Source organism: Onthophagus taurus, chromosome 2, assembly GCF_036711975.1.
Source record: "Onthophagus taurus isolate NC chromosome 2, IU_Otau_3.0, whole genome shotgun sequence".
In the NCBI taxonomy this organism is placed as follows: Eukaryota; Metazoa; Arthropoda; class Insecta; order Coleoptera; family Scarabaeidae; genus Onthophagus; species Onthophagus taurus.
In genome coordinates, this window is record NC_091967.1 from 6199802 (window position 1) to 6226774 (window position 26973).

A 26973-nucleotide genomic window follows, 5' to 3' on the forward strand; every position below is an offset into this window, starting at 1 on the left:
TAATAACAAAATTGAATATAATACTAGTATATAGTGTAATTAATACGAATTAAAAGAAACTTAAAAAAATTATTTAAACTTAGTGACATTTAATGAATTCCATTACCAACCTCACGATTGCAAGGTAGTCTTCAACTGATTTTCTCAACTACTTTTTTCGGCATATTTCGTCTTAAGAAACAAATAATTTTCTTTAATAGCCAAACAAAGCGTCTTAAAAGGTATAAAATAAGAAATTTTGATTTTTTCTGAATAATATAGGACTAAACTCCTCGTTTTTAGCGAATAGAAAAGTTTTGGCGACCACTTTGAAAATTGACATGCACTTTTAATGAAAATTTTACATTAAAAAAATAATTTAACTCATTTCGAGTTTCAAGGTTGGTAGTAACAACAGAAATTCCCTGCTAAATTAGTTGTCGAAAAAGGTTATGTATTTATAATTAATAATACTTATAAAAATAATTGGAAATAAGTAATTGACAAACAAAATTAATGAAATAAATTTAATTTATTTATGTTTTAGATATGTTAGGAGCCGATTATTTAGAAAAAAAAATCATGGTGATCGAGAAACTTTGGAAAGTTTATTACAAAGACCGGTGTTAAAAAATAACTTCTCTTAGAATCTATATACAAGGGATGCATCGAGATTTTACTGTAATTTTATAGAGTAATCTATTTTACCGACAAAATAAGTGTTAGTACCTGTACCCGTTAGATAACGCTAGTATACAAAAATATTTCTACGACAGCTGATAAGTCGATTTACACCGTGAATTTATATAGAGAAGACTGACTTATTGTGTATAGGAGATAGGAATACGCGGTCGATTTATAAGAATGAGTGGGACAGACAGTAGTGAGTAGAAAATGGCAGCTGTAGGTACTTCAAATTTTGATTGTTTAGAAATAAAAACCCGTAGTATAGAACAAACCCTGCTACCTCTGATTAAACAGGTAAAACAAAATAGGATTTATGTGGTTTTGTACGCACGTGCATTCATTTTACTCTAATATTCTTTAATTCCGTGCGCTCGCCGCCTTTTCGTTTTGTGTGTAACGCCGCTTACTCATGCCGCAACGATTTTGTAGAATTTCTTTTTGGCATATAAATGAAAAAGATTTCTAATACAGTGGTACGCTGTGTTTTCAGTTGTTGGCAAGGTTGATGCAGTTGCATAGAGTAACATCGGCTTTGATGTTCGCTGATTACCAGCTTTCATGTAACTCCCTTTTTTTATTTTCATTTGCAAAGCAAGGTTATGTTTTTGTTTATTTAGTAACATGTGCGAATGTTGTTCATACGCACGCGTTAAATAACTGATGTATTATTGTTTCAATGTTTTAATATTAATCTTGTGTGTTGTTTTTATTTGAAATCGGTTTCAAAACATAATTTTATTGAGAAAATATATTTATCATCTATTCTTCAAAGATAGTTGTATCCGGAAGGTATGGGCATTTGTGAACCAAATAGCTGCATTAAATTGCTTCTCAGGTTGGTCATAACCGTTCTTGCTATAAACTTCTGCACCGTTTTGGGCCTAGAAAAGGGACAGAAAGGTGCATCTATAAACATTTTTACAGCCAGTTGGATCGCCCTAAAGGCAATTCAGCAACATGAGAGAACTCCCTAGGGGCAATGATGTTACTCTATGGTGGGTTCCAGGTCACCGAGACATTGAGAGCAATGAAAAAGCGGAAACATCAATAGCTTTGAGGTCTCAAAAGATAATCTTTCGCTGGAAAGAACTTCCAGGTCACAGACAAACGAAGAGTATGATAACTTCGTAAAACAAAATCAAAGATGTTCTATGCCTTAACAAAGGGGATCTAAGGTAGCAACCTTAGATAGGCGCCCCTAAACTATCATCTCTTCCACATTGGACAAAAGTTACAATAAGTTACAATAGATCTTATAGGTCGCGGTGACGAAAGGGGCCATTCCCGGCACCAATAATAATAATAGTTTTCATCGAAAGCAACATATTTTATATGGAAAATCAGAATTTGCAATAACAACTAGGTATACCAGTCCAATTAATATAACAGAATTGTAGTCTATTTCTTGTGGACTAGATAAATTGTATCCGCATTGCCCTTTCTGTCCCCTCCTGTTTCAATCTGGCCTCCAAATCCTCTTAATTCATTCCCTTCCCTCTATCTTATCACCCCCTCTTTAACTTTCTGCAGATCAACCACCATTTCCTAATCATTTCCACACAATCTACTAATACTTTTCTCTTTTCCTTTCTCTACCTCCTCCAAGTAAATCGAGGTGGTTTAGAGTTAAAACTCTTTAATCGACGTTATTAAAGAAAAAGTTTAAGATAAATATGTGTTCTAGTTTATGTATTTACAAAATATTCTGTGAAACTGAGTATGAAATCGATTGGGTATCGAATTCGTACTTTGAGGGTTGAAAACGGTGCATTATTTTATATGATCGTCAATAACTGCAGGATCTCGTTACGAGTGCTTCTCACTTTCACGAATTCAATCGATTTCTCGCATTGTGTACCCGAAATAAAATAGTAACAGTATTTTTTAACTGCCATTTTTTTCTAAGAGAGCTGAGTATCGACATTCATTTTGTTGCATTCACCAATGCAACAAAAAATGGGGTTCCTATTTAAAAATGTCAACTTAGGTATGGTATTTTAATTTTGTGACATCTGTACATTTCAATTTTATCCAAAAAAATGCGCGTTAAAAAATATAACATAGATTTCTAAGGCTGTTCTACGGAGTTCCAGTAAAATATCAAAGGATATGTTTTAACATAGTAAGATTAAGGAAAATAAGCAATGACTTCCAGAAAAGAAAAATTGAGTTAGGTTAGTTTTGTTTACAAATGTTAATGAACTCTGATAAAAAAATTAGGTAATGTTAGGATAGGTCAGTTTTGTTTTGAACCACCAATTATAGCGTGAAGGAATGTCGGTTTTCTTTTGAACCCTAATTATAGCGTGAAGAAACCGCAATTATAGCGTGAAGAAATGTTAGGATAGGTCAGTTTTGTTTTGAAACTCCAGTTATAGCGTGAAGGAATGTCGGTTTTCTTTTGAACCCCAATTATAGCGTGAAGGAATGTCGGTTTTCTTTTGAATCCCAATTATAGCGTGAAGGAATGTCGATTTTCTTTTGAATCCTAATTATAGCGTGAAGAAACCGCAATTATAGCGTGAAGAAATGTTAGGATAGGTCAGTTTTGTATTGAAACTCCAATTATAGCGTGAAGGAATGTCGGTTTTCTTTTGAACCCTAATTATAGCGTGAAGAAACCGCACTTATAGCGTGAAGAAATGTTAGGATAGGTTAGTTTTGTTTTGAAATTCCAATTATAGCGCGAAGAATGTCAGTTTTCTTTTGAATCCTATGTTTGGTAATGTTTGGTAAGCTTAATTTTTCGAAATTCATTGTAAAATTTTATTCGGTTTTGTTATACGGTTTGTTAACGAATTTGGGACACCTGTACATAACTTACATCTGGTTGCGGCGTTTGGTGGCTGGCTGGGCATCCCTCAGAATATAGCTGTTGTTCTGGAGGTACCCTTCTTCTTTTTCATATTCTTTCCGTCGCATATCCTTTCTGTTCGCTGGAATAAGATTTGATCTTCTTCCGATACACTCCTACCCCAATCTGTCTTCCTAGTAATTAAAACACCCAGGAAAGGTAACTGTTTTGAAGCTTCCGTTTCCATGGTAAATTTAATCATGGTGTGTTGAGAGTTCAGGAACTTCTGAACCACCTTTTCTCTAACTCTCTTCTTCAAGCTGTCGGATCATAAAAGTGCCATCCACGCAATGAAGCCATATCTTTGGTTTCCACGGACTATTCCGTAACGTTCTTTTCACTATGATGTGAGTATGCAAAATACTTTGAGAATTTGATTTAGTAATTTTTTTTAATAATAACCTTTTAATTAAATGTTTCAATTAAAGTCCTTAATGTAAAATAATTTGTAGATGTATCTAATTAAACAGCGCTGTAACCCAATGAATACAGTTATGGTAATATCAAGATACGTGATTTACATTTTAGATTTAAACGTTCGTAACCGTTGCCATCTTACGAATCCCATTTAAGTTGCGTTGAATTTAGCTTGCCAACTATAAATTAATGGCACGATTATTTCGTGTACATACACAAGCTGTCGCGTTGGGTGGTGTCATTCTTTTTTCTCCCATTTATAATCGAATTGGAATAGAGTTTTCATTAAAACAAAATAATTATGTGTCAGAATTGATTTTATTCATTTTATAACAACTAAATTTTTGGCACATCAACAAATTATTTAGTTTTGAACTAAACAGCGTGTTTCCACTCAAACCGCACCGATATAGATATAAATAATGTGTGCATCTGTTTGGCATATTTCTCTTTTTTGAATGTAATGAATCACTACGTGCGGGTGTATTTTGGATAGCGCCGGGGAAAAAATGTAAAACTAAATGTTTTAATTAAAAAATGTAATGGGGTGTATTTTCCTGTTGACACGTTATTTTCAGAAATAAAAGTTTCTATTAAATTCACTTTGTGGCGCTAAGTGCAATTCTAAAAGTGAACTCAAAAGTCAAGAGCGAAATTCTACCGGTCTGGCAAATACACAAGTTGAACGAACACGATTGCGCGAGAGTAGTACTCTTCTATTCAATATTGTGTTTTAAAAAGCTTTAAAACATTAACTTTTTTTATTTCTTTTCTAACTCAACGTTGAGAGCGTGATGAATTACTACCACTACTAGAAAACGGAAACTTTTAAAAGTGGATTAAATTGAGTACCGTTAGTTTTCTTTACGTCGGGTAAATTGCTTAAGGATAATTAAATTAATCCTGCTCTTTTTAACATTCAATTACATCTACAAATTTAATTAAAAAACTAAGCAACAAATTATCTTTTTATTTTTAAGTGAGATATATATTTTCTAATTTTAACAGTTATTTTAAAAATTCTTTTTAACGAGATTAAATATTGTAGGTGTATTCGGAAAACGAGCAGACATTGTAAAAGTTCTAATCCCATTATGGTTTGAAAAAAAATGTTTCCTGCTACCAGTTTCATTTAAATCAGGATTTATAGTTTCCAGTGACATGTTTTCTATTTACACTGCGTGTACACATACAAATTCGAGGGGTTTATTCGATTTCGATCTACGCTCAGTGAATAATTTTGACTCGTTCGTGTTGTCGCCGGTTCGATGGTTTAAAACCGAGAGTAACGATAAAAACGCAATCCCACGGGGAAAATATTTCAGAGTCACGTTTCGCTGTTAAGTTATTCATAGGTGTACTGGGTTTGCGATAAAACCTGAAATGGAACATTAAAGATTAACTTTTCGTGATTCGCTCGCCAACACAATATGTTAATATGGCGTGTTAATTGTTCCAACATTTAAAATATTTTTATTCACCACCATTTTATATATTGTTGATTGAGCAACCTTTTGTAATTTATTTTTTTGGCATGTATTGATTAATCTTCATAACGTGTGACATTTTGGACGTTTAGATAATGACCCACCTCGGGCAATCTGAGGTTAATATACCTATACAGCCAATGTGTCCTCAGTTATTAATACGTGTAACCAGTGTGCAACCGCGAAACCTCATTTACAACACGAATGGGTACGCAACGTCGATGCTATGGTTATACATCAGATATAATCTAAACCGATAGGAGTAATTTCCGATGGCAATACACGCGACCCTGTTGCATATATACGACGATCCACTCGCCTGCCCCATTTCCAACGATTGTATCTCGTCGAATACCATCTCGAATTCCTACGCGATGCGTACTGTCGTGAATCCGGAAACTGTTCTATAAAATATGATCGAAATCGAAACGGAAGCTAGAACGGAATATTTCGTTAATGGAATTTCCAAAATGGGCAAAAAGAGAAAATTCCTGCGATAGTAGATTTTAGTTTGGAGAAATGCCAAGAATTTGATATTATTTCAAACAGTTTTGATTATCGCGATTTATGACAAGAGTTTCTAATTTTTTATAAGGATCTAAATATTGTAGTAAATATTAAAGAAGAATTAATGAACTTACAGCTTTAAGAACCAGACGTATAAGGAACTATCAAAGATGATTAATAATAGCAAGGAAGGTTACCATAATCTTCAAGAGCTCCAAGGAACGCTATCAACCTACAAAGCAAATCAGACAAGGCTATATAGACTAAATATCAAAGTATACAGAAACAAGGAAAGTGAGATAACCAGCAATTTGAAAGACATCAAAAACACATGGAAAGCTCACTTTCAAGATCTTCTATATGTCAGAACGCGAGAGCCAAAAAATGTGTACGAAAGAGAAGGACGTGGATGGCAATGAAAGTAAACTACGGCTGTACCAACAGTTATAGAAGTAAGAGCTACAATACGAAACAACAAAGCCGAGGTGGAGCTGTTCTCCTGTCATCTGTCCAATATACGAGAAAGACGACAAATTAATATATCGTGGAATATCTTTGCTTAACACTAGATACAAGCTTAAACCAGTCTCTACGGCTAATCCCAAATGTTTCTAGGTCTAATGCTAGTTCTAGTGACAGTGCAAGTGTAAAACTAGAACTAACACTATACCTAGAACTAGAATCATTTGGGTTTAGCCGTCTTTAGACACGTGCGGCTAAACCCAAATGATTCTAGTTCTAGGTATGGTGTTAGTTCTACATAGTAACAGAATCATTCGGGGTTAGCCGCACGTCTTTCAGGACGGCTAAACCCGAATGATTCTAGTTTGAAGTCTTGTGTTAGTTCTAGTGATAGTGCTAGTGTTAGTTCTAGTTTTAATTCAATACAAATATGCAACATAGTGATATTTTATGTTAACTAGCTACCTACCACTGTCACTAGAAGTAACATTAGACCTAGAATTAAAAACATTCAGACATGTTACATTTTATGTGGGACAAAGGAAGTAGATACGCCCTGGTTTCTATGGAAATATATTTTTATATATTGCATTTTAAGTGAAATTCACTGTATATACAAATATATGATGATGTTTTTTGAAATAAATACAACTTGTTTAATTACAAGTACATCCAAAATAGCTTAAATTAACTACATTTATAAATTTCTAATCAATTTTCATTTAGTAGTTATTGGACTGAAAAAGGTTCCATGTTATTTATTGCCGTGAAAACCTCTTCAAATGATAATTTATACGTACGCGTACAAGCTCTCATGTTTGTTCAAGGTAATTAGTAGTTGGATCGTTATCAAGTACCGTCCCCGATACAATAGTCGAACATGCATTTATCAAGTAATTTAGATACAATTTGTATACTAACTCAGTAGTTTGATGTACAGTTAAATAATTCTATACCTTCCATCATTTCCAATGAATTTGTATTATTTATCACTCTGCTTTATTTATAACTTTAATAAGTAATAAATTGCTAAATTATTTAGTAACTATAGATTGAAATACATCTTAAACGATAAATAACTCGTACAAATCTAAAATTAAAGGTCTACTATTGATTATTTAATGTCTAGGCCGAAACAATCGACTACCCGGATAGTAAATATAAAACGACGTTCAATTAACGACCGGGGCGAGGCGCAAAGAACACAAATCACTTCTATGTTTATAGTGAGCACGAACCTCCTCGTGTCAGTTATCTGACCGAAATTCATTAAATCGGCAGCTCTATTTTCGTGCTGCACAAAAACGCCCCACTAAACGATTATTGTAATCCGGTCGATTATTGGAAACTCGCACTGAATCATACTTAAGCTCCTTTTTCATTCCATTCGGAATTCTATCAATTTGAGTATTGGCAAAAGTTCCAATATCTATGTTTCATCTAGTAATCAATAATTCATTCTATAGATATTACGATTAAGGTTATTCATATTAAATTAGGTCTATTTATGAGTATTGTGTTTGGATAAGGTGACATGACATCGATATTTATGTATGATTTGATTTAGTTAAATTTTGATGATTTTCACTTGATTTTAGCATTGGTTCTATTTTTAGAAAAAAATCTTTATAACCTTTATGTAACAACAACACACTATCTACACCGACATTCTCTCATCTAGTACAGAGAGAGGAACATGAGAGAGGAACGCGTATAGGCATATCTCGGAACCAGAAACAATACGAGCTACTTCCACCATCGCGAGTAGGTTTGTGTAGAGATAAAAGGGCAACATACGAACAAGTGGTCGGCAAGTTTTAGGCTCGCGCATCTCGGAACCATTCCGTATTCCCCTCATTTTCAAATAGTTCCGAGTTAACTTCAGTTACTGTAAACACCAACTCCATCCTCTTTCACGCCATCGTACAAAAAGCTCTTTGGCAATTAGTAGCAAAGGAATTCTCAGATGATGAAGGAAGGAAACGAAGAATGGATTTTCTTTTTTCCTCGTAGTTTTTTGTTGGCTCTCTGGTGAACGAGAGTCAAAACGCGTCGAGAATTGCCGTGCGCGCGTCTTCGCGCCAATTACACAAATCGATATCGGGGTCCAGGTTCCAGGAGTACCGCCACTGCAGTCTTCCCGGTTCCGTGGCGCGACCCGGTCGCTCTGTTCCACTCGTGCCACTTTGACCACATTCCAGACAAATCAAAATGTTCTTCAATTAAATTTGACACCGATCGCCCACCTTTTAACGGCTCTTAACCACCGAAGACGACCGCGACGGACGTGAATAATAATTTCTAATTTATCATTTAAAAAAAATCATCTCTCTCCTGAACGAGCTTTTATTCGCGAACGTAAAAATCGAAAAACGTTAAATAGTTAATAATCGAAACGTTCAATATCGTGTAGATGAAAATCAAGAAATAGCGAGAAAAAAGAATTGTGTAGGCAACATATCATCGAGTTACGACGTCGAATACCACTCGAAACTTAGTTCAAAAACGAATTTACACCAAAAGATAATAAACTGTACAATAACTAACGTAAAGAAAAGAATAATCGAAAGATTTTAGAGAGATAAATTTAATTTTCGTACATTGAAGTATTTTTTATTGTATAAAAATAATTAAAATATCGATCGATTGTGATCCGATGTAAATTAGTAACGAATACATTCGTTTTAGTGACACTATGAGTTCATTAAGGTCGTCACTTTCGAACAGGCACGTTAATGGAAAGGTATGATCTCACTTTATTAATTAGATTATAATGTTTCGCTAAAAAAAAATATTTAAATATAAATAAAATATAGATATTTTATAGATAGATGATATTCGATGTAGCACTTGTAGATATACACCGGAAGAAATAACCTGTTGTACCTTTTGGCAAGGTTTGCTTAATACGAAACTAAATCTCTAATTTAGTAATAGAAACGCGAACTGAATATTATTCGTATCTTATTTTTTAATTTATCGATTTTATTTTAAACGATTTACAAGTTTCAATTGCCGAAAAAAGTAAATCTCACAAAGTTGTTATATTTGTAAATTAATAAACGATACATAGTTGCTTTCAAGTTGAACAAATAAACCTCAATTTCTTCTCGTAAAAGTTTCAACGCGGTTATAAATCTCAATCAAATACACGAACTTTCGATATACTGGGAAAGATAAATTATTGTTTCTGTTATAAAATCTCTTTTTATGTTTCCTATATTTCACTTCAAGTCAATTTTTAAAAATTTATTACTGTATTAACAATCTCATTAGAAACTTTAAACTAACTTTGTCTAAAAAAACGGTAAGTATAAAAATGGGGCAAGTTTAATGGGTACATTACTTGTTAATTAAGTGTTTCAAAGTAGATCGAGTTCGTAAAAAGAGATCTTTAAATTTTAATAGGTTTTTTTATAAACATGCTAATTACTGAGGACGTCACTGGTATAACTTTTAGTTCTTTAATACACTTTTTTCTCTACTTGTAACAATATAAAATAACGGCATAAAATTGATTTCACGTTTCACATTTTCGTTTTCATGACACAAATTTTTGAGTTATTTCTCTTGAATTCCTTCTGATAAGGTCCCAGTATGTTTTCCACATAGAGTATCAGTCGTATATTATTCAGAGTTTTTCAGTTTTTCGACATTATACCTTGTTATCTTTGTTTCTACCTTTTCTTTTCTTGCATTAGATATTCTAGCTACGAATATTCATGGATGAGGCAAAGTTTACAAGTCTGGTTCCGTTATGATTATACTCTTTGTATAAACTATATGGTCTACTTTTACATTATTTGTGCTCCCTTTTAATGTTATAGGTACTGGGGTTCTTTAGAGCAAATTTTGGAACTATGGTTTTAACAATTTGATATTCTATATGAATTTCTGTTATGCACAACATTGGTCTGAGAGCAACGCCAGCTTCTTGCAACAATACCGCGACAAGTATTCCTTGCATTAGTCATTTTGAACCCATCTCTTGTTTTAGAGTAGATCTTAGAAAATTACTGCGCGTTTTTAAATTCCATACTATATTTTTCTTAGTTGTTATAATATTCGAGATCTTCAATAATATTCATATTTAACAAGCTCATCTTGTACAAATTGAATATAGTGGTTGCACAAGTGCCCTCTCTTGAAATCTATTAATACTAATTTTTTACACTAATTTACACTTTTTATAAAGTAACAAATTTAATAATAATTTGTTAATGTGTATTTCATAAGGTAATACAAGAGAACAATTCGTGACATTTCTTCCCCATCCTGGTGTTCGGTAAATTCGAGAATTTCAATTTGGTCTTGGTGATACAATCTCGAGAACGACCTAAGATATACTGCTTCCTCCAGTTCGGGATCGATATTTATATCATCTATTCCAAGGATGTATTTCCATGCGAAGGTTTTTTTGTGTTCCGATTCTATTTCTCTGAAGTAATTTGAATTTTAACGTTCCTTTCTGTACTTGCGATCGTTATTTCTACAATTATCTTCTACGTTTTGTTTCTGTTTTTATTTTCACCGACCGTGTTTTGAGCGAGAAATGAAACATTAAAAAGCAGTTAACGATTTGAAACTTTTCCATATTGATATACAATAATTAAGAATTTTTACAGCTTTGATGATTAATGACTTGGAGAAATATTGAATGAGTTGGGAAAAATCTCGAGTCTACTGCTCTTGGTTAAAAAAAATTGGATTGGTGCCAAAAACTCGTGACATTTTAACCAGAAGGTGCTTGTAACTTTGCCCCTTCTGAACTATTTAGTACAATTTTCGATTTGATTAAAAACCCCATCAAAATTTAATCGTCTGTTTTTAACTTTTTAAATTTTTTCTTCAGCCTTATGAAATACCAAAAAAAAAGGAAAGTTTTGTCCCTTAATATATTTAGGAAGGATTTTGCATTCGACAACTCCCAGATTTGAACCCGACAAACTTTGCGAAAACTTTGAATTGCTTTGAAACTGAACACGCCGGGGATAAATCCGCTTTTAGTTCCGCGAGTTTCTGATGTTGTATTCGCAAAAAGTTTCTCCACGTTAAGAGATCATCTCAGTGGGTCACCTAGCGGCTGATTCGGGTTTTAGATTTGTTCGAGAGTTATTAATTTGTTTGAATGAATCGAAGAGTTTGTCGCGGATCTCAATTTATCCTTTCGTCACAAATAAGATTACAAAAACTCTTCTTCAATCTTGGTCGTTAATTGGATTTTAACGTTACGTGAAACCATAGTAATCACATTTAGATCAGAAAATTTGTGTTATTTGTACTAATCTTGTATTGACATTAGGTAAAGTTTATTTTATATTCCAGTACTGCAATTGCTACACATTTATGGATATTGTCCTCTAAAAAATCCATATAATAGGGTTGGCGTAGCTTTTGTAATATAATCTACGGTCATAATCGGTATTTTGTTTTGTAGCACATGCGACTAACCGGGAGATTAGTATTAAACTCTATTTAACGTTAATACCACGGCTTTATGTCGTACACAAATTCCAACATGTTTAAATGACAGATTTTTAATTTCATTTTTACTTTAGTATATTTTCAAAATGCGCAATCATTAATTTTTTTATATAACGAGATTTATATATAAGTAAGCATCTGCTTAGACGTAAATTTCTAATATTTTGCATAGCACCTTGAACTACGCTTTCGCCAAAGATTTTGAACATTTTTTGTATTCAAAAGTATTTCAAAAATTATCAAAGTGATTATTGAAACTTTGCACATGTGTTGCGCAGAGACAAAAAAAATCGTTGAGTTAAAGGACCACATCCTTTATGCCTGCCGTCTTGAATCTGCACAACGTTGAATGCTTTTTTCATTGTTAGGAGTTACAACGATATCTAAGATGTCGTTTTTAATTATACATATAACAAATTCCACGCTTCCAAAGGACTTGAAATATTTTTAAATGCACGTTCAGGTTCACCTAATGTTTAGATTTCTGTATCGCTTTTTATTTCCTAGATTTTGTTGATTAGATTTTCTTCTGCAAACTCGTCAACTTCTTCTTTTATTGATACGTCTAGGATTTCCTCATCGTATTCAGTGATCTTCCATCTTCAGGCTCTGTTTCAAAATGGCAAAAACGACATTTACTTGATTTCCTAAGAAATGCGAGAAATCGTATTCAAATAGATATTTGCGAAAACTTTAAACCAATATTGTAGGCTATGCTGCTTGGATGCGTTGGATGCTCAAAACAGAAAAAGTGACCATTTTGGCGTTTATGTCGTTTTGGGTTGAGAGCGACGATATGTTTCTGTCACTAATTACGTAGAGTTTTGATGATTTAATTTATTTATCACTTTTTGTATTCATGGTTTTGGCGTTGTTTCCTTATTTTCGTCAATCTTCGTTTTAATATCTGATAATTCTTGAAGTTGTTCGTAATGTTCTGCTAATTCTTCTGCATATCTCGGCATCTATATATCAATAAGTATTCTCTTCCACCTTGCAATTGCTGTGGCCACTGCTTTTCTCTTCTAGATGTTCTGCACATAAATAAGTCTCCAGACTTGGGTTGCTTTTTGATCCTGTCGATTGTTTGATCACAACTTTTTTTATTTTCCTGATTCATTTCTCTTGCCTTCTATGTTTTTTCTTTTTATCTTCAGTTACTATTTTACTGTTTACTATCTTTGTGTGATTTTCTTTGCTTGTCTTCGTGTTATTTGTAGTTTTTTAGGTTTTGTTATATATTCGCCTGAATAATATAGAAAGAAAATATCAAATGGAATTGATTCATTTGGCATTAATATATGGTAAAATGAAGTTGCAGATACTCCATTCGCTATGTTTTATAAATTTTCTCAGTTTTCTACAAAGCAAAGAACGTTTGAAACTCACTTTGCATTGCAAATCTGGAAGTTTATAGCTTCACGATTAACTTCGTTTGATATCATGCTTTAATCGTAATAGCTTAATTAGAAATTTAGAAAAAAATTCAGAAAATTTTAAATCGTGAAAAACGTGATTGTTACGCAACAAAGTCTTGTTATATTTGCATAACGTTTACCTAGAAAATCCGCAACGGGCGAGGGTGGTTCTGTGTTTAAAGCTGAGGGACCCAGAAATGTTATCCTTTAACTTCGGGATATCCCCTTTTGGACGTTCGCGGTGTCCTTTCGCCTCGGGTATTACGCCACAGTCTTCTTTTAACAATGTAGATTTATTTTTCTTAATTCTTACTGCGGAAAATCTTTTTCTTGGGTATTTTGTATTTTTACAAAAATCTATTATTTAAATTTACTTCAATTTTTTATTTAATTTAGTCTTTCAGACATTCTTTATTTCGTTGAATACTTTTGTGTATGGCTTTTTAATGATATATCTTTGTCTGTCTATTTTTGTTAGCATCCCTTTTATGGTCTCATTTAAATTTCAGTCGCGTAAAGGCTATGGTAGAATTTTTTATGTAACAGATGTTCTCCAAAACAAAATTACTTTGGCAACATTTCTTTGGTTTCCTTTTGTGGTGCACACATGTACCATTTTCTTTATGACACAACTACGTAATGTATCCTTTGAAGATATTTGGATTTAAAATTGTTTTCTTGTAAATAAAAATACATAATGAAATTAAAATAAGCAAAATTATCTAAAATAAAGCAGAAAATAATGCATCGGCCGGGAATCGAACCCGGATCGCCCGCGTGGCAGGCGAGCATTCTACCATTGAACCACCGATGCTGTTGAGAAACGATTTATCTTTCCAAGTTTAGTTGAGAATATTTTAATGTTATCAACATTCTTTAAGATACCTTACATTCTTTTATCTCATATCTGATAAGTTTAATATACCTACTTAGAAAAAATAAAACGTCGATGAGAAATAAAAACCGTGTAGAAAATCTGCTCGGAGCAACCGTCAGATGTAGCTGAAAGTTAACAGACACATCGGAAATTGTTCGATCCAAATACCCCGTGAACGTCTTCCGCTCCCATTTTCCAATATCTTCGATGTCCCACCGAGATATGATTTATTGAAATTTAACCGTTCAATTAAATTGAATTGTTTTCTCTTCGAAAATCGAAATCACCAACCCTAACCCAAATCTAATAACTCATTTACTCCTCTTTTAAATCATTTCCGTCTCTGATTTATTATTCACATCATCAACTTCATCATCAGGCTTAAATACTCATTATATTTTTGTCGCCTGCGTTTGCGATTATTTAATTAAAATGATTAATTATGGTCGGGGTTCGTTAGAGTGGTGGTAAAAAGAAATATTTATTGTGTTCTTATTGATTTTAACATTTTCTGACTTATATTTGCAAACGAGGCGGTGAAATGCAAACTGAATTAGATGACCATTATCGTCTGTTTGCTAAAAATAACGAATCTCGCAACTTTAACGATGACTTTTCAACACAATTTAATTCTTTTATATCTTTTTGATACTTTAAGGAGTTTTTAAAGAAGAAAATTTTTATTCGTCCTATTATAATTGTCGTTATCTATTGGTTGCAGATATCTTCTTTAGTTGAAGCTCATGGTAGCGTGGGAGCATTGCGGTCGTCGGCGGTTGCAAGAGTTGGTCAAGCAGTTAATGTCGCCGTTGAACGATTCGTCACAGTTGGAGAAACTATTGCCGATGACTACAGTGAAGTCCGCGAGGGAATGTATGAAGCCTGTAAAGAGGCGAGACAAGCCGGTAAGCCCCGAGTGATAAATGATGTCTTTATTAATGCCGACGTAATTCACTGTAACGTCCAAACTCTAAATCGTTCCAACTGAAATATGGAGTGCAATTTTAAAATTATTATTTAGGAAAGTGCAGTGTAGAAAACTTAAAGTTACATAAACAAAACCATACATTTTATTTAATGTCTCTATTTAGAAACGTTCCGCTTTCATAGAGTCCAAATGTGAAGCCATATACATTTCAATGCAAGCTTTTAACCCAATTGATTTTATGTTAATTTTGGATTTGTTTATGCAATTAAACAAAATAACTTAAGCGCGTATTAGAGTGAAAACGTTATTGGACAATTTACCACTAATAACAGTAATACCTTGGTGACCCTCCGTAATATGGCCATAGTTTCACCCAGGTGCCCCAAGAAAAATGTCCTTCATCAAACATGTTTCTTGATGACTGAGGTTCGATAGTTCTATTTGCTTGGTGGTTAGTCGGAAAATGTTGGGCATATTTGTAATCGCCATACAGTATTCTGATCATAGGTTTGACATTGCAAAAATTCATAAATCCACTGTCCACTGGTGAGTATAGATTTAGTATGGCTGAATCTTGAATGCAAATAGTTAGCTCAACGGCGTTCCATCTGATGGTTCCACATCATCTATCTTCAATGTTGCCGTTATCTCTTTCGGATGGAGAGCGACGCATTTGGTAGGCGTAATTCCAAATAGATCTCGTAAACAGCAACTCGTAAAGTTGATGTTCTTCCAGACTTCAATGTATGTAGTTTAATCGGATTTAGTACTCTAAAATGTGATGTAGTTAATTTTTTGCTAATAAATATAACCAACATTCTTTGAAAATTATTTACAACTATATTACTTTACAAGTTTAAACCTTCATTCATTATAGTTAGTTTCGTTTTATAAATTAGAAGGTTTAATCCACTTTCTAGAGCCGATCCTTCAGCTAACCTCTCCCAACTGCTAACGAATTCCTCGCCCAATATTTATGCAAAGCTCCGCCACACTGTGTGAAGTGCACTTCATCGTAATTAACTGTCCTCAATTTCAGGATAGCTTTATGGTTGTTCCTTTAATGAACGGGATTCCGGAAGATTAATTTGGGACGATCCGGTAACCAAATATGTAGGGGAAAAGTTTATTTTCCATTAAATTTATTTTGCTCATAGCATTCGCGAGTCTGAGATTCTATGAACTCGAAACGATATATTATATAAGGGGAAATTTTCAAAACCGAATCACACCGAGGACATTAATAACGGTTGACCCAGTTGTGACGTTACAAAGTGAGCCCAACAGTGGGGGAATCTGCACAAATGCTTGAACAACTTGTCTGAGAAATCGTAAAAATATATTCTAGTTTACTGGGCGGTGAATGTAACTTTTTGTTCCGCCAAGTTAAGTTATTATAGATGTAAGATTTTTTTTGTTTTCAAGGAAAATAAACATCGAATGTTGAAATGATCGTATTCCCTTGTATCTCGTACAGGATTTTCCATTTTCTCTCTGGAGATCTACTGCAGCATGATCTAACCCAGATAAAATCCAGATTTGTGTTTATCGATGACGCAAATCTTTTTACCCGTACATATGTAGGTGGTTGCTTTTAGAAAATATCTTGTACTAAAAATCACATTCAGAGTTGCATCGCATCCACTTTCTTATTTTGCTTAAAAACATGATCGTAAAGAGCTACTGAAAATACTCAGATCGGCTTTTATAAATTTACATTTTAAAAGGAACCGTAACTGAAATCCTTTCAAAACATTGTAAACACAACTATTATTCGTAAATACGACTTCTAAATGCCATATATTTTTCATTTTACGATTCTGGAGTAAGTTTAAGAGTTTAGAGTTTGTTTTGAAAGAGAACATTATATCTCCAAGTGGCATTACACCGACGTCGTAATGAAGTTTAGGAAACTAAACTGTTAAATTTTATTCTGTTATTCGAGATGTGAGTTTAGAATACATAAACGATATCAAAATCTAACTATATTATTATGTTTGTATATGGTGGTAATAATCTCCACGTTTAATCTGTAATCTAAACGGTATACATAAATTTGTTGCAGGAAGTGCTATCGAGCGGATATGTGAGGAAGCGGAAGTGGATGATGCAATAGGAGATAGAACAGCACTTGTGAGAGCATCACGTTGTCTTCTTGGAGCAATTACTCGAGTCCTTCTACTGGCAGACATCGTTGTAGTGAAACAACTCCTATTGGCCAAAGACAAGGTCTGCATTTAGGGGCTTAGTGTGAGTTCGTAGGCGTAACGAATGATATAAACGAACATTATAAGCATTATAATATTCCCGCGTTTTGGCAATAGCTAAATTAAGTAGTTAAGAAAGTAAAATTAATAATTTAAAATTTACCAAGAACTCATAAATTAAGTAATTTATTTAGATTAAGAAATAAATTTTAAATAGGTAGACTAAGAAAGAATCAGGATAATATAGATGGTTATCCGGGTAATAATTAAGTTGACAATATTTCTATTCGGGTTGTTCCAGGTGGAACGCAGCTTGGACAGATTAGAGTCAGTGAATAACTTTACAGAGTTCGTAAAAGCGTTCAGCCATTTCGGTTCCGAGATGGTAGAGTTGGCACACCTGACCGGAGACCGACAAAACGACCTCAAAGACGAACGGAGAAGAGCTCAAATGGCTGCTGCGCGGCAAGTTTTAGAAAGATCTACTATGATGCTTCTTACGTCGAGTAAAGTAAGTTATTAAATTTTCCACGAATACAATGATATAACCTAAATCTATTTTAACTTTTAACTTCATAAATTTTCTCGAAAAAAGCGATTGCTAAAGAGAAACAAATTTGAAAATTACCGATTTTCTCATAACTTCGTTAACCGGGAATAGATTGATCACATAAAGTAAATTGATAGTAACCTAATTAAAGAGTTTGTAGATGGGTATCGTTTCGATACTATTCCACCTATACAAAGTTAGAGTGTTGCGAGTTGAGAGGATTTCCGCATAAATTTACTAACATCATACTTGCAAAATAGAATAGGAAGAGTGCCCTTAATGGGTAATCTGTTTAACGATACGTCGACAAAGGAACTCTCTGTTTTTGGGTCATTTTTTTATAAAATCCACCTATGTTGTTAAAAAAATTGATGGTCTTAATATTATCACTGTGTAAGCAAAATGTTCGCAAACATACTCGATAAACCTATAAATTGCTGAAATTTGTTCTCGATTGTAAACATTGAATTTCAAAAGCGCTATCATAACAGCGTTTACATCCAAATCGGTTTAATTATATATCTTGATTTATTCGTTGACCTTAACTGAAAAACAACATGAACATTGCACAATGCCACTTAAAATTACCATTTTCATAAATTTTACTTTTCAATTACAGAACGTAGTAATATTATCTCGCGTTTTATGTATGGTAATTGAGTAACATTTCACGTCGGCGTTTGCTCGATATTTTTCATTTCGCATTCTACAAAATCTAATTTCCACGATAAATTACTACCTGTTACTTTTATTGCAGCATCTTTTATGTAAATTTATCGTAGAGATTATATTAATTTAAGAAAATCACATTAGAATATACATATAAGTACATGATAAAGGAGTTTTAAACATGTTGTAAATTTTTATTTTTTTGCTGCTTACCTTGAAACATGGTTAATCGTGTCAGCTAAATTACTATTTATTTTAGTGAGGTACCGTTCGTGCAAAAGATTGCTTTTGGGATAAGAAAAGCCGTCTAGTTGAAATTTATGGCTTTCGATACGACTAAACAACCATAAATTTAGAAGTGAAAAGCTTATAATTCGTAAACTTAGAGCTAGCAGAAGTTATAAAAGTATACGAAAGAAAATTTTTATGTAGAGATAAGATGAAATAGTGTTTCCTCGAATATAAGCCGATTAAAACCGGTTTGACGGTTTCGTTGAGGTCTTAAATCTCATGCGGATTGTAATCGTGTGGGGAATTGAGTTGAGTTAATGTTTGGATTTTAGAAAATATGTATAATAAAAAAACTACTTCGTTATTACTTCGTTCCTATTCGCTGGAGAATCGGGGTCAACTGTGTAAATATTATCTTCTCCAACATATATTTTTGAGATAGAGTTTCTTACTGCCTGCAAATACTGGGCAACTTTTACAACAGAACTTTCTTATTTTCTGATTCTAAATCAGAAGTTGTAATACAATTTAAATATTGTTGTTTCATCTTGTTCTCAAATGGTATATTAACTCTTTACGTAGCGAAATTTCAGATTCGCAATTTTGGCACGAAAATATTTAGCTGCTGTTATAATTACACTTCTTCAACGGTGACATGTCATTGTCTTTTTTGGCTTCGTTCACTTAAAGGGATCAGAAATATACAGATTGTCGTGCAAGAGGAACACGAAAAGAACAGAAAAAACAGAGCATTGCCACATAGAACGATACCACAATATACATTTTGATGAGATGAAGATACTTGCCAGGAGGAGCCACAACTACCACAGGATGGCCAGAGAAGCCATAGAAGTTTATCATCATAAGAATAAAATCAGCAGAGAGGATTATATAGAGTTGAGCTGAACCAGGAAGAATTTATTGGACGCGATGAAAGATTTCCCCACTCTACACCAAACTCGGCAATTAGTTACTAGTGTATATATTGTTAACTTTCCATCGATTTTGCCACTTTTGAACTTGTTTCTCAAGAATCTTGGTATCCGAAATATCAAACAATATTTTAATGAACGCACGGCATAAACCGGAAGTTTCCAGTTTTAGTTTAATTCTGGTATTATTTATTTTCAACTCAATCCTGGCGCAACCTGTCTCATATCGTTTCTTTGCAAACCTACATTCTCACCTTTTGTCATCCTGGAATAAAGCGCAAAGCCTGTCTCATTAATTTCAGGAAACCGTTCTCTATTCCGGGTGGTTTTCTTTTCAGTACAGTTTCAAATTTTATCCCGCCGGCATGTACATCGGATAATTTTAAAAAAGATGCAGATTACATTCGTATAAGTTTTCAGGAAATACAGTATTTGAGAAAAATTTAAAAATAAGTTAAGGATTTTAAAGGATATTATCAACACTTCCATTTACTGCCACTTCAAATTTTTTTTTCATTTAGTTTCCTTAAAATCCCGTGTTAATTGACTAGAATAAATTGTCCCGAAATTATTCCCTTGTTTTCAAACTTTTTCAATTAAAACTTAAATTAGAATTTCTCATTAAAAAAATGCACACATCTACCTTATACAAAAATCATTGTTCTATTTTTGTCTACTATTTTTTTTGTACTTTATTTTCGCCTCTAAATTTTTAACCATCATTATTTTTTATTATTTAAGGCATGTTTGCGACACCCCGATAGTGGAACGGCGAGAGAAAATAGGGACACCGTGTTCTGCCAGATGCGACGGGCGATGGATTTAATACATTTCGTCGTAAAGGACGGTGTCCTGAACTCGAATGAAGCGAACCCTCCGCCACCGTCACATAAGGACGCGCTTGATGCCGACAGGTCAACTGTTTATTCCTGCATGAGGAACCTGCAAAATCTTTTAGAGCTCAGCCGCGTCACTTTGGACAGCGCGTGCCATGACACTCTGCCAAACGCCTTAGAAGCCGTTTTGGAACGAACTCAGGACTTTACTGATAGTGCCTACACCAATCACGAACATCGGCAGGCGATACTTGATGGTACCGAAAGACTTAAAAATGAACTCGATCATCTTTTAGGACTTTATGCAAATGTGGTGCGTTATAAAAATTCTAAGTAGAAATTGCTATTAAAAACACATTTATTTCTTTCTTTTCTAAGATTTTCAATTTCACAGATTATCGCAAAAACGTGTGACATAATAACACACAGGTTATTACAGCGGTTATTGGGTAACTAACAGGGAAATTACAAAAGCTGTGGTGAACATTCAAGCCGAAAATGCTGTTAGCGGAAATATTGGGATTTTATCAAAATATAAATACCCCGCGCTTCGCGTAATTATGCTGCAAATACTTTTTCACTTTATATATCCGGCTTTAATATTAATATTTTAAATTAAAAAAATTAAAATATCTGCTAAATTGTATTTGATTGTTCATTATTTCTTTAGATCGGATTTGAAGGTGCTGCAAATTGCCCGGAGTTAGAAGCGTGCGTAAACGCAACGGTGACCGCAGCTACAGATTTAGCAAGAAATTTAGCACAAGCAGCTCTTCAACAAGCGCAAGAATTGAACACGGCGACGAAACAAGGTCAGGAACTGGTATCTACTGTAAAGCAACAAGCAAGTTTAAGTGATATGGACAGACTGCATCACACCTCCGAAGCCTTTCACGATTCAATCGATCACATTTTAGAAGTAAAAAATTTTTTTTGTATAATAATCGATAAAATACTTTTTTATTTTTAGGTGTGTAAGTTATTAAGACAAGTAGCGATATCTGAAACACTTCAAGTATCGGCTAGATTTTCAGAAATTAATTTGAGAGTATATGGGCCACAGGTAAAAAAAATCTATTCGATGTTTATGGAAGATTTAGATAACTTAAACGGTAAATTTGTAATACGTTAGGTAATTACGGCCGCTAAGACTTTGGCTCAGTATCCCGGAAGTAAGATAGCACAGGAAAACTTAGACGTCTTCGCTGATATGTACCAGTGGTTGGTTTCGGACGTAACGGCCGTAGTAAAGGGAGTTTTGGACGCGAGCCAATCGAGACCTGAAAAGCAAGTGTACATGTCCTTGCCAAGGCCAGGGGTAAAGATACTTTTGAAAGCCACTTTGGCATCCAGATTATAAGGACGACTTGTTACGAATTAAAATACGCTTCCATTTGCCTATAGAAACACGGAACTACCTCGAAACCTCTCAAGTCGGTACGATTAGATGTAGACGAACAGGAAAAGATTGCCAAGTCTGGTTTGGAAATGAAACTTATCACCAGTGAAATGGATGCGGAAACGGAAAAATGGCAAGAATCAAGTACACAACTTGAAGTAAACAATTCATTTAAATGAAATCTTTTTTTTTAACCCAAAATTATTTCAGGAAAATAACGATATAGTTAAGCGAGCGAAAAACATGTCGGCAATGGCATTCTCAATGTACCAATTTACAAAAGGAGAGGGAGCACTAAAGACAACACAAGACTTATTTACCCAAGCTGAATATTTCGCAGAAGAAGCGAACAGGTTGTACAAAGTTATTAGGCAATTTAGTTATCAGGTAAAAATCATAAAATCCAATTTTTAAACTCAAATTGATACATCATTATAAACCAGGTTCCAGGTGGATCGAATAAAAAGGAGCTTTTGGAACACTTAGACAAAGTGCCAACGTTCGTACAAAGGTTACAATTTACAGTTAAAGATCACACGGTCGGAAAGGCAGCCACTTTCACAAAAGTGGATAACGTCATTCAAGAAACGAAAAATCTTATGAATGTTATTTCAAAGGTCGTAACTACATGCTTTGAATGTGCTACTAAAGTAAGTTATTTGTTTAGTAATTATTAAGTATAATTATTAGTAATTAAGGCTGTGATGTCATTTTTAATGAGTTGAGAGAAATTATAAATTGTACTATTTTATGAAAAAGATATATTTGTGTTTTCAGGACGTAATTGTTTTTTAAACTTAAATAATAACTTGATTTTCACCTATTGTATGGTGTTTGCAAAGGAAAGAAGTTGTATGTTCCAAAACTATAAAATGCAAATACTGTCTTATGACTTAATAACAAGTGAAATGATCATAAATATAAGACAAATGGAAAATAGCATTCTTCTGAATCTAAATGACGAGAAGTGAACCTATCAGGAAACTCAGAGAAATCAAGTCTGTATTATTCAAAGACTGTTGAGATTATGTTAGGGACGATTTTGATGTCACAGATGCTGTTGTAAATGATTGGAAATATGAACCAAAATAATATTGACAGATAATAGGAATTTCTTTGGCAGATGTTCAACAGTGTAGGATGCAATAGATGATTTAGAGATAAGCAGTGACCATGTTAACAAATATCACCACATCATACTATAAAAACTTGGCGAATTTTCCTTTTATTTGGTGAAAATTTCACATTTCCATCTTGCTTTGTTTTCTCTCAACTCGTTAAAAATAATTTTCAGTCTTAACATATAAAATAATTATATAATTATTATTTACTTGAATAATTTTTTAACTCATAGTTCAGTGTTGCAATGCCTCAACGGGTTAAATTACCATGTGTTTCATTAGATGGTATACATTTACCATCGCAAGTGTCTCCGCAAAATTTGAATAGATACGTCACCTTTTCTGATTATGCAACAATGCCAAGGAAAAATCGGTGATTTTTAAATATTTTCATTTCTATATTGCATCGTTATTAACAATTTATAACCATTAAGGAAGTGTTTTCAATGTTATTGTTACTAAAACCGAAACTAATAATAATGTTATTTTTTTTTTGAACATGAGAGATTGTGAGTTTTTGTGTTAAAAATAATTAAAACATCCGCTTTAAAAAAGTTTTTAAAATTACGATGAAATATTTTTCGTATCAATACAGATATGGAAATGTCTTTGACGTCTCTAAAGCAATATTTATGAGATCTGGAAACGATTCGCAATTTTCTTTCTATTACGACAATAATTGAAGATTTTCTTTAAGGTAACTCCGTTTTGAATTCATCACCTCTCAAAGTTCTTAATCAATAAAATTGAATAAATCGTCGATAACATCTCTAATTAAATCAGATACATTAATAACTTAATATTATTTTGTTTCAGGATTTATAACAAAACTAATTTAAATGAATTTTAGTGTTTCAAGTCTTTAATTTTGTTATTAATTTTGTTTTAGTATAAGCTAGAATTTCGTGGAAGTGGTGCTGGAAATGGACGGGGATCAGGTGGTGATGGAGGCTCCTCCAGTGGCGGAGGAAGTGGAGCAGACAATAAGGGTGGAGGAGCAACCGGTCAAGATTCAAGTTTATGACAGTTGGGGATGTCCAGGCGCAACAAAGGAGACTCGAGACGCACTCGGGTCTCCTTCCTGTTGTTCTAGGACATCTATATCCAATTGCTGCCGGTTCATCCGTGTTCAAAAAAGCCGTTACGTTTTGCGAAATCATCCGTTGTTATACGTTTAAAAAGAAAAATAGTCGGAGAGGCGTTCGTTTAGTTTTTTTGAAGATGAGAAACGGTCGAGACGTTTATTTTGCAATCGAAACAGGTGTAAAGCATGTGATAATTAATAAAAAGTACTAGATTTTACGATGAATTGAAACAGAGAAATTAATAAATGTTAAAATAATTAAAAAAAAAAAACTGTTGTGTTTATAGAACTTAGATGGAAATAAAAACATAAACTGATAACACCAATAATTTTAGAGCCGATTTTAACACTTAATCTATTCCAATAAATTGAAGATTGAAAGAACGTTTTTGTAGATTTCAATTTATTTTTGTTAATGAAGTACTGCCATTAATTTAGATAAATGTTAATAATTAATTTATTGGAAAAGATTAACTGTTTATTTAAAAAAAAGCCATGGAAAAAACATACTCCTCTCGCCCGTTCTGATATATAATTATCTCTGACTATTTAAATTACACCGACGCATGGGCTTCTCATAAATGTCTTCCATTCGTAACGCGACATATAATGTGCTGGTAAATAGAAACCCACACAACAATGAAAATAAAAAGAACAAATTTCCATGGACTTATTTACTAGAAATGTCGAAAGAAGATAAAAAAAAAAAACAATCAAGTGAACATGACTGTGTAAAATCATCTTAAGCTGTAATAATATAATTCAAAAGAAAAAGTAATATGTAACTAAATAAAATAAATAAAATAGATTCAGCGATATTGTTATGTAAATATCGACGATAATAGCCTTTTTACATTTTTTGTACCTACTGATACGTAGAAACCCAATGTGATCTCTATTGAGCGATCATTAAAATAAAAAGGAATAAACTAAAAATAATAATTTTGGTTCAACTTATTTTAATGATCATTATTAATTATTATGCGTTAAGTTATCCATTTCATCTTTTCTTTTATAGATTAAAATAATTCTCTCGTGTCATTTTCACATTAAATTTAAATCTTAAGACGTTAAATACAAAGTTAATAATAATAAACCGTGTATCTGATGTTTTATATCCACTTGAGTACTCGGTTATAAGGATTTTAGTGCACTAGACGAAAATATTCGGTATTTGGTGGATATACATAATTGTGATGCATTCATATAAATAATATATTGATAATACCGAGAACAATAATAATTAGAACAATATCGCAGAGTATTATTTTTACACGGGGCAATAAATAAACAAATATTCGAAATGGAAGCCAAACAGCTGGAATATTTTTGTCTCGTAAATTTGTATAGTATCTAACATAAATTGTTGTGCCTATAAAAAGCGAATCATAAAGGTAGAATAGGCGAAATTAAATTTGTAGGATGGATGTTAAGAAAAAAGATTGGTTATTATGTTATAGAATATTCTTATTGTAGATATTAATAATAAAAATCATTCAAAATTTCTAAATTAATACAAAAACATCGCACAATATTAAACATTTTTAAAGCCTCATTTTATCACGAGCAATACTCAAAATTTATTCAAAAATCTTTGTGATAATTATAATTGTCAAAACGACTTAGGCCTAATACCATTAATACGAATCTAAAAATTGTTATTAAACATATCATCTAATTATTTTTTAATCGCTTATAAAGCAATACTTAAACAACAAACACAAGCAATATTTAACTTGTTAAATCCGAAAAAAAATATTGTGCGATGTTTTCTTTTTTGTACTATAATAATTAACCGTTACGACGACAACTATGTGAAATTTTAACTTATGTATAGCAATATATTGATGTTCTAGTTGATGTGTGCATCTTTGGGATATCTTTAAAAATGCGTTCAATATTATAACTTTTAAAATGCAAAATTTCTTGTAGCACATAATTTCTTCGATCGTTTTCCTTAAACATATTTCGATTCTCGAGAAATAAACCATCGTACGGCGCTCGTTAAGTTTTAATCTTAGTTGAACCCAAGGTTTGTGAAGTAGATTTTATATAGTTACAAAGAAGAATATTTTCGTGAAACCAGTAGAACCTAGATTTTGTACCTCTTACGATAAAAATAAGAAAAAAATCAAATAAAACGAGTAATTGTTAAAAACATGGTATGAACTTAGCGTGTAAACAAGTCGATGTAATTTAAGGACGAAAAGTTTCTATAATATTTGTGTGGTTTTATGTACGGTGATTGAATATATGATACTAAGCAATTATATCTGATAATCTGTTTAAAGTTGTTTGTATTTTCTTATGCAATGAATAGTATAAAAAATCCCGTAGTAAATATTATTTTGTTTTGATGCAAAATTATTAATTAAAACAATCTAGTAATTTCAAAATAAAATTTTTTTTACATATTATGTTTGTGCAAATTGTTTTGAACATTTAATAGTTTGAAAATATCACTCGAATATGTTATGAGAAGAGTCGGAGTTGAATTAACCGCAACCTTGAAGTAAACAAGTCCGTTCAAATGGGATATGCATATGACAAGGAAACCTTGAAAGTGCTTGAAGAGAGGTTGGACTAAGGATCAACGAAGACAAAACTAAAACCCTGATTTAGAGTAAGAGATGGAGATATCATGTTGGGCAGAGTATAACAATTGGAAACTATCATTTCGAAGTAGTGGACAACTTTAGCTACCTAGGCAGCAATGTAAACACAGAAATCATGAGATTCTGAAACATCCACAACCAGATGAAGATATAGTGAAGGATACGACACAACAATCAACTACATGAGCATACAAAGAGCCCCCTTCACAACACACATAAAATAAATGCA

General features: G+C 32.9%; 1 protein-coding gene and 1 non-coding gene across 6 annotated transcripts; one reads left to right on the forward strand and one right to left on the reverse strand.

Moving 5' to 3' along the window:
- The first annotated feature begins 531 nt into the window (after positions 1-531).
- LOC111427233 (alpha-catenin related) lies at positions 532-26419 on the forward strand. 5 transcript variants are annotated; one of them, XM_071193982.1, is made up of 13 exons: positions 532-660; positions 14894-15077; positions 17166-17329; positions 17609-17818; positions 20431-20838; positions 21196-21444; positions 21496-21588; positions 21658-21843; positions 21930-22082; positions 22135-22311; positions 22368-22574; positions 23279-23418; positions 23935-24028. In XM_071193982.1, the coding sequence occupies exons 1-13, from the start codon at positions 643-645 to the stop codon at positions 23942-23944; spliced, it is 2199 nt and encodes a 732-aa protein (XP_071050083.1). In that variant the 5' UTR covers positions 532-642; the 3' UTR covers positions 23945-24028. The 5 variants fall into 5 exon arrangements, with proteins under 5 accessions (XP_071050083.1, XP_071050084.1, XP_022918019.2 ...); XM_071193983.1 differs by lacking the exon at positions 532-660 and adding an exon at positions 709-882; XM_023062251.2 differs by lacking the exon at positions 532-660 and adding an exon at positions 874-960.
- TRNAG-GCC (transfer RNA glycine (anticodon GCC)) lies at positions 14039-14109 on the reverse strand. The gene has a single exon. It is a non-coding gene; the product is annotated as a tRNA-Gly (tRNA).
- Positions 26420-26973: the final 554 nt, after the last annotated feature.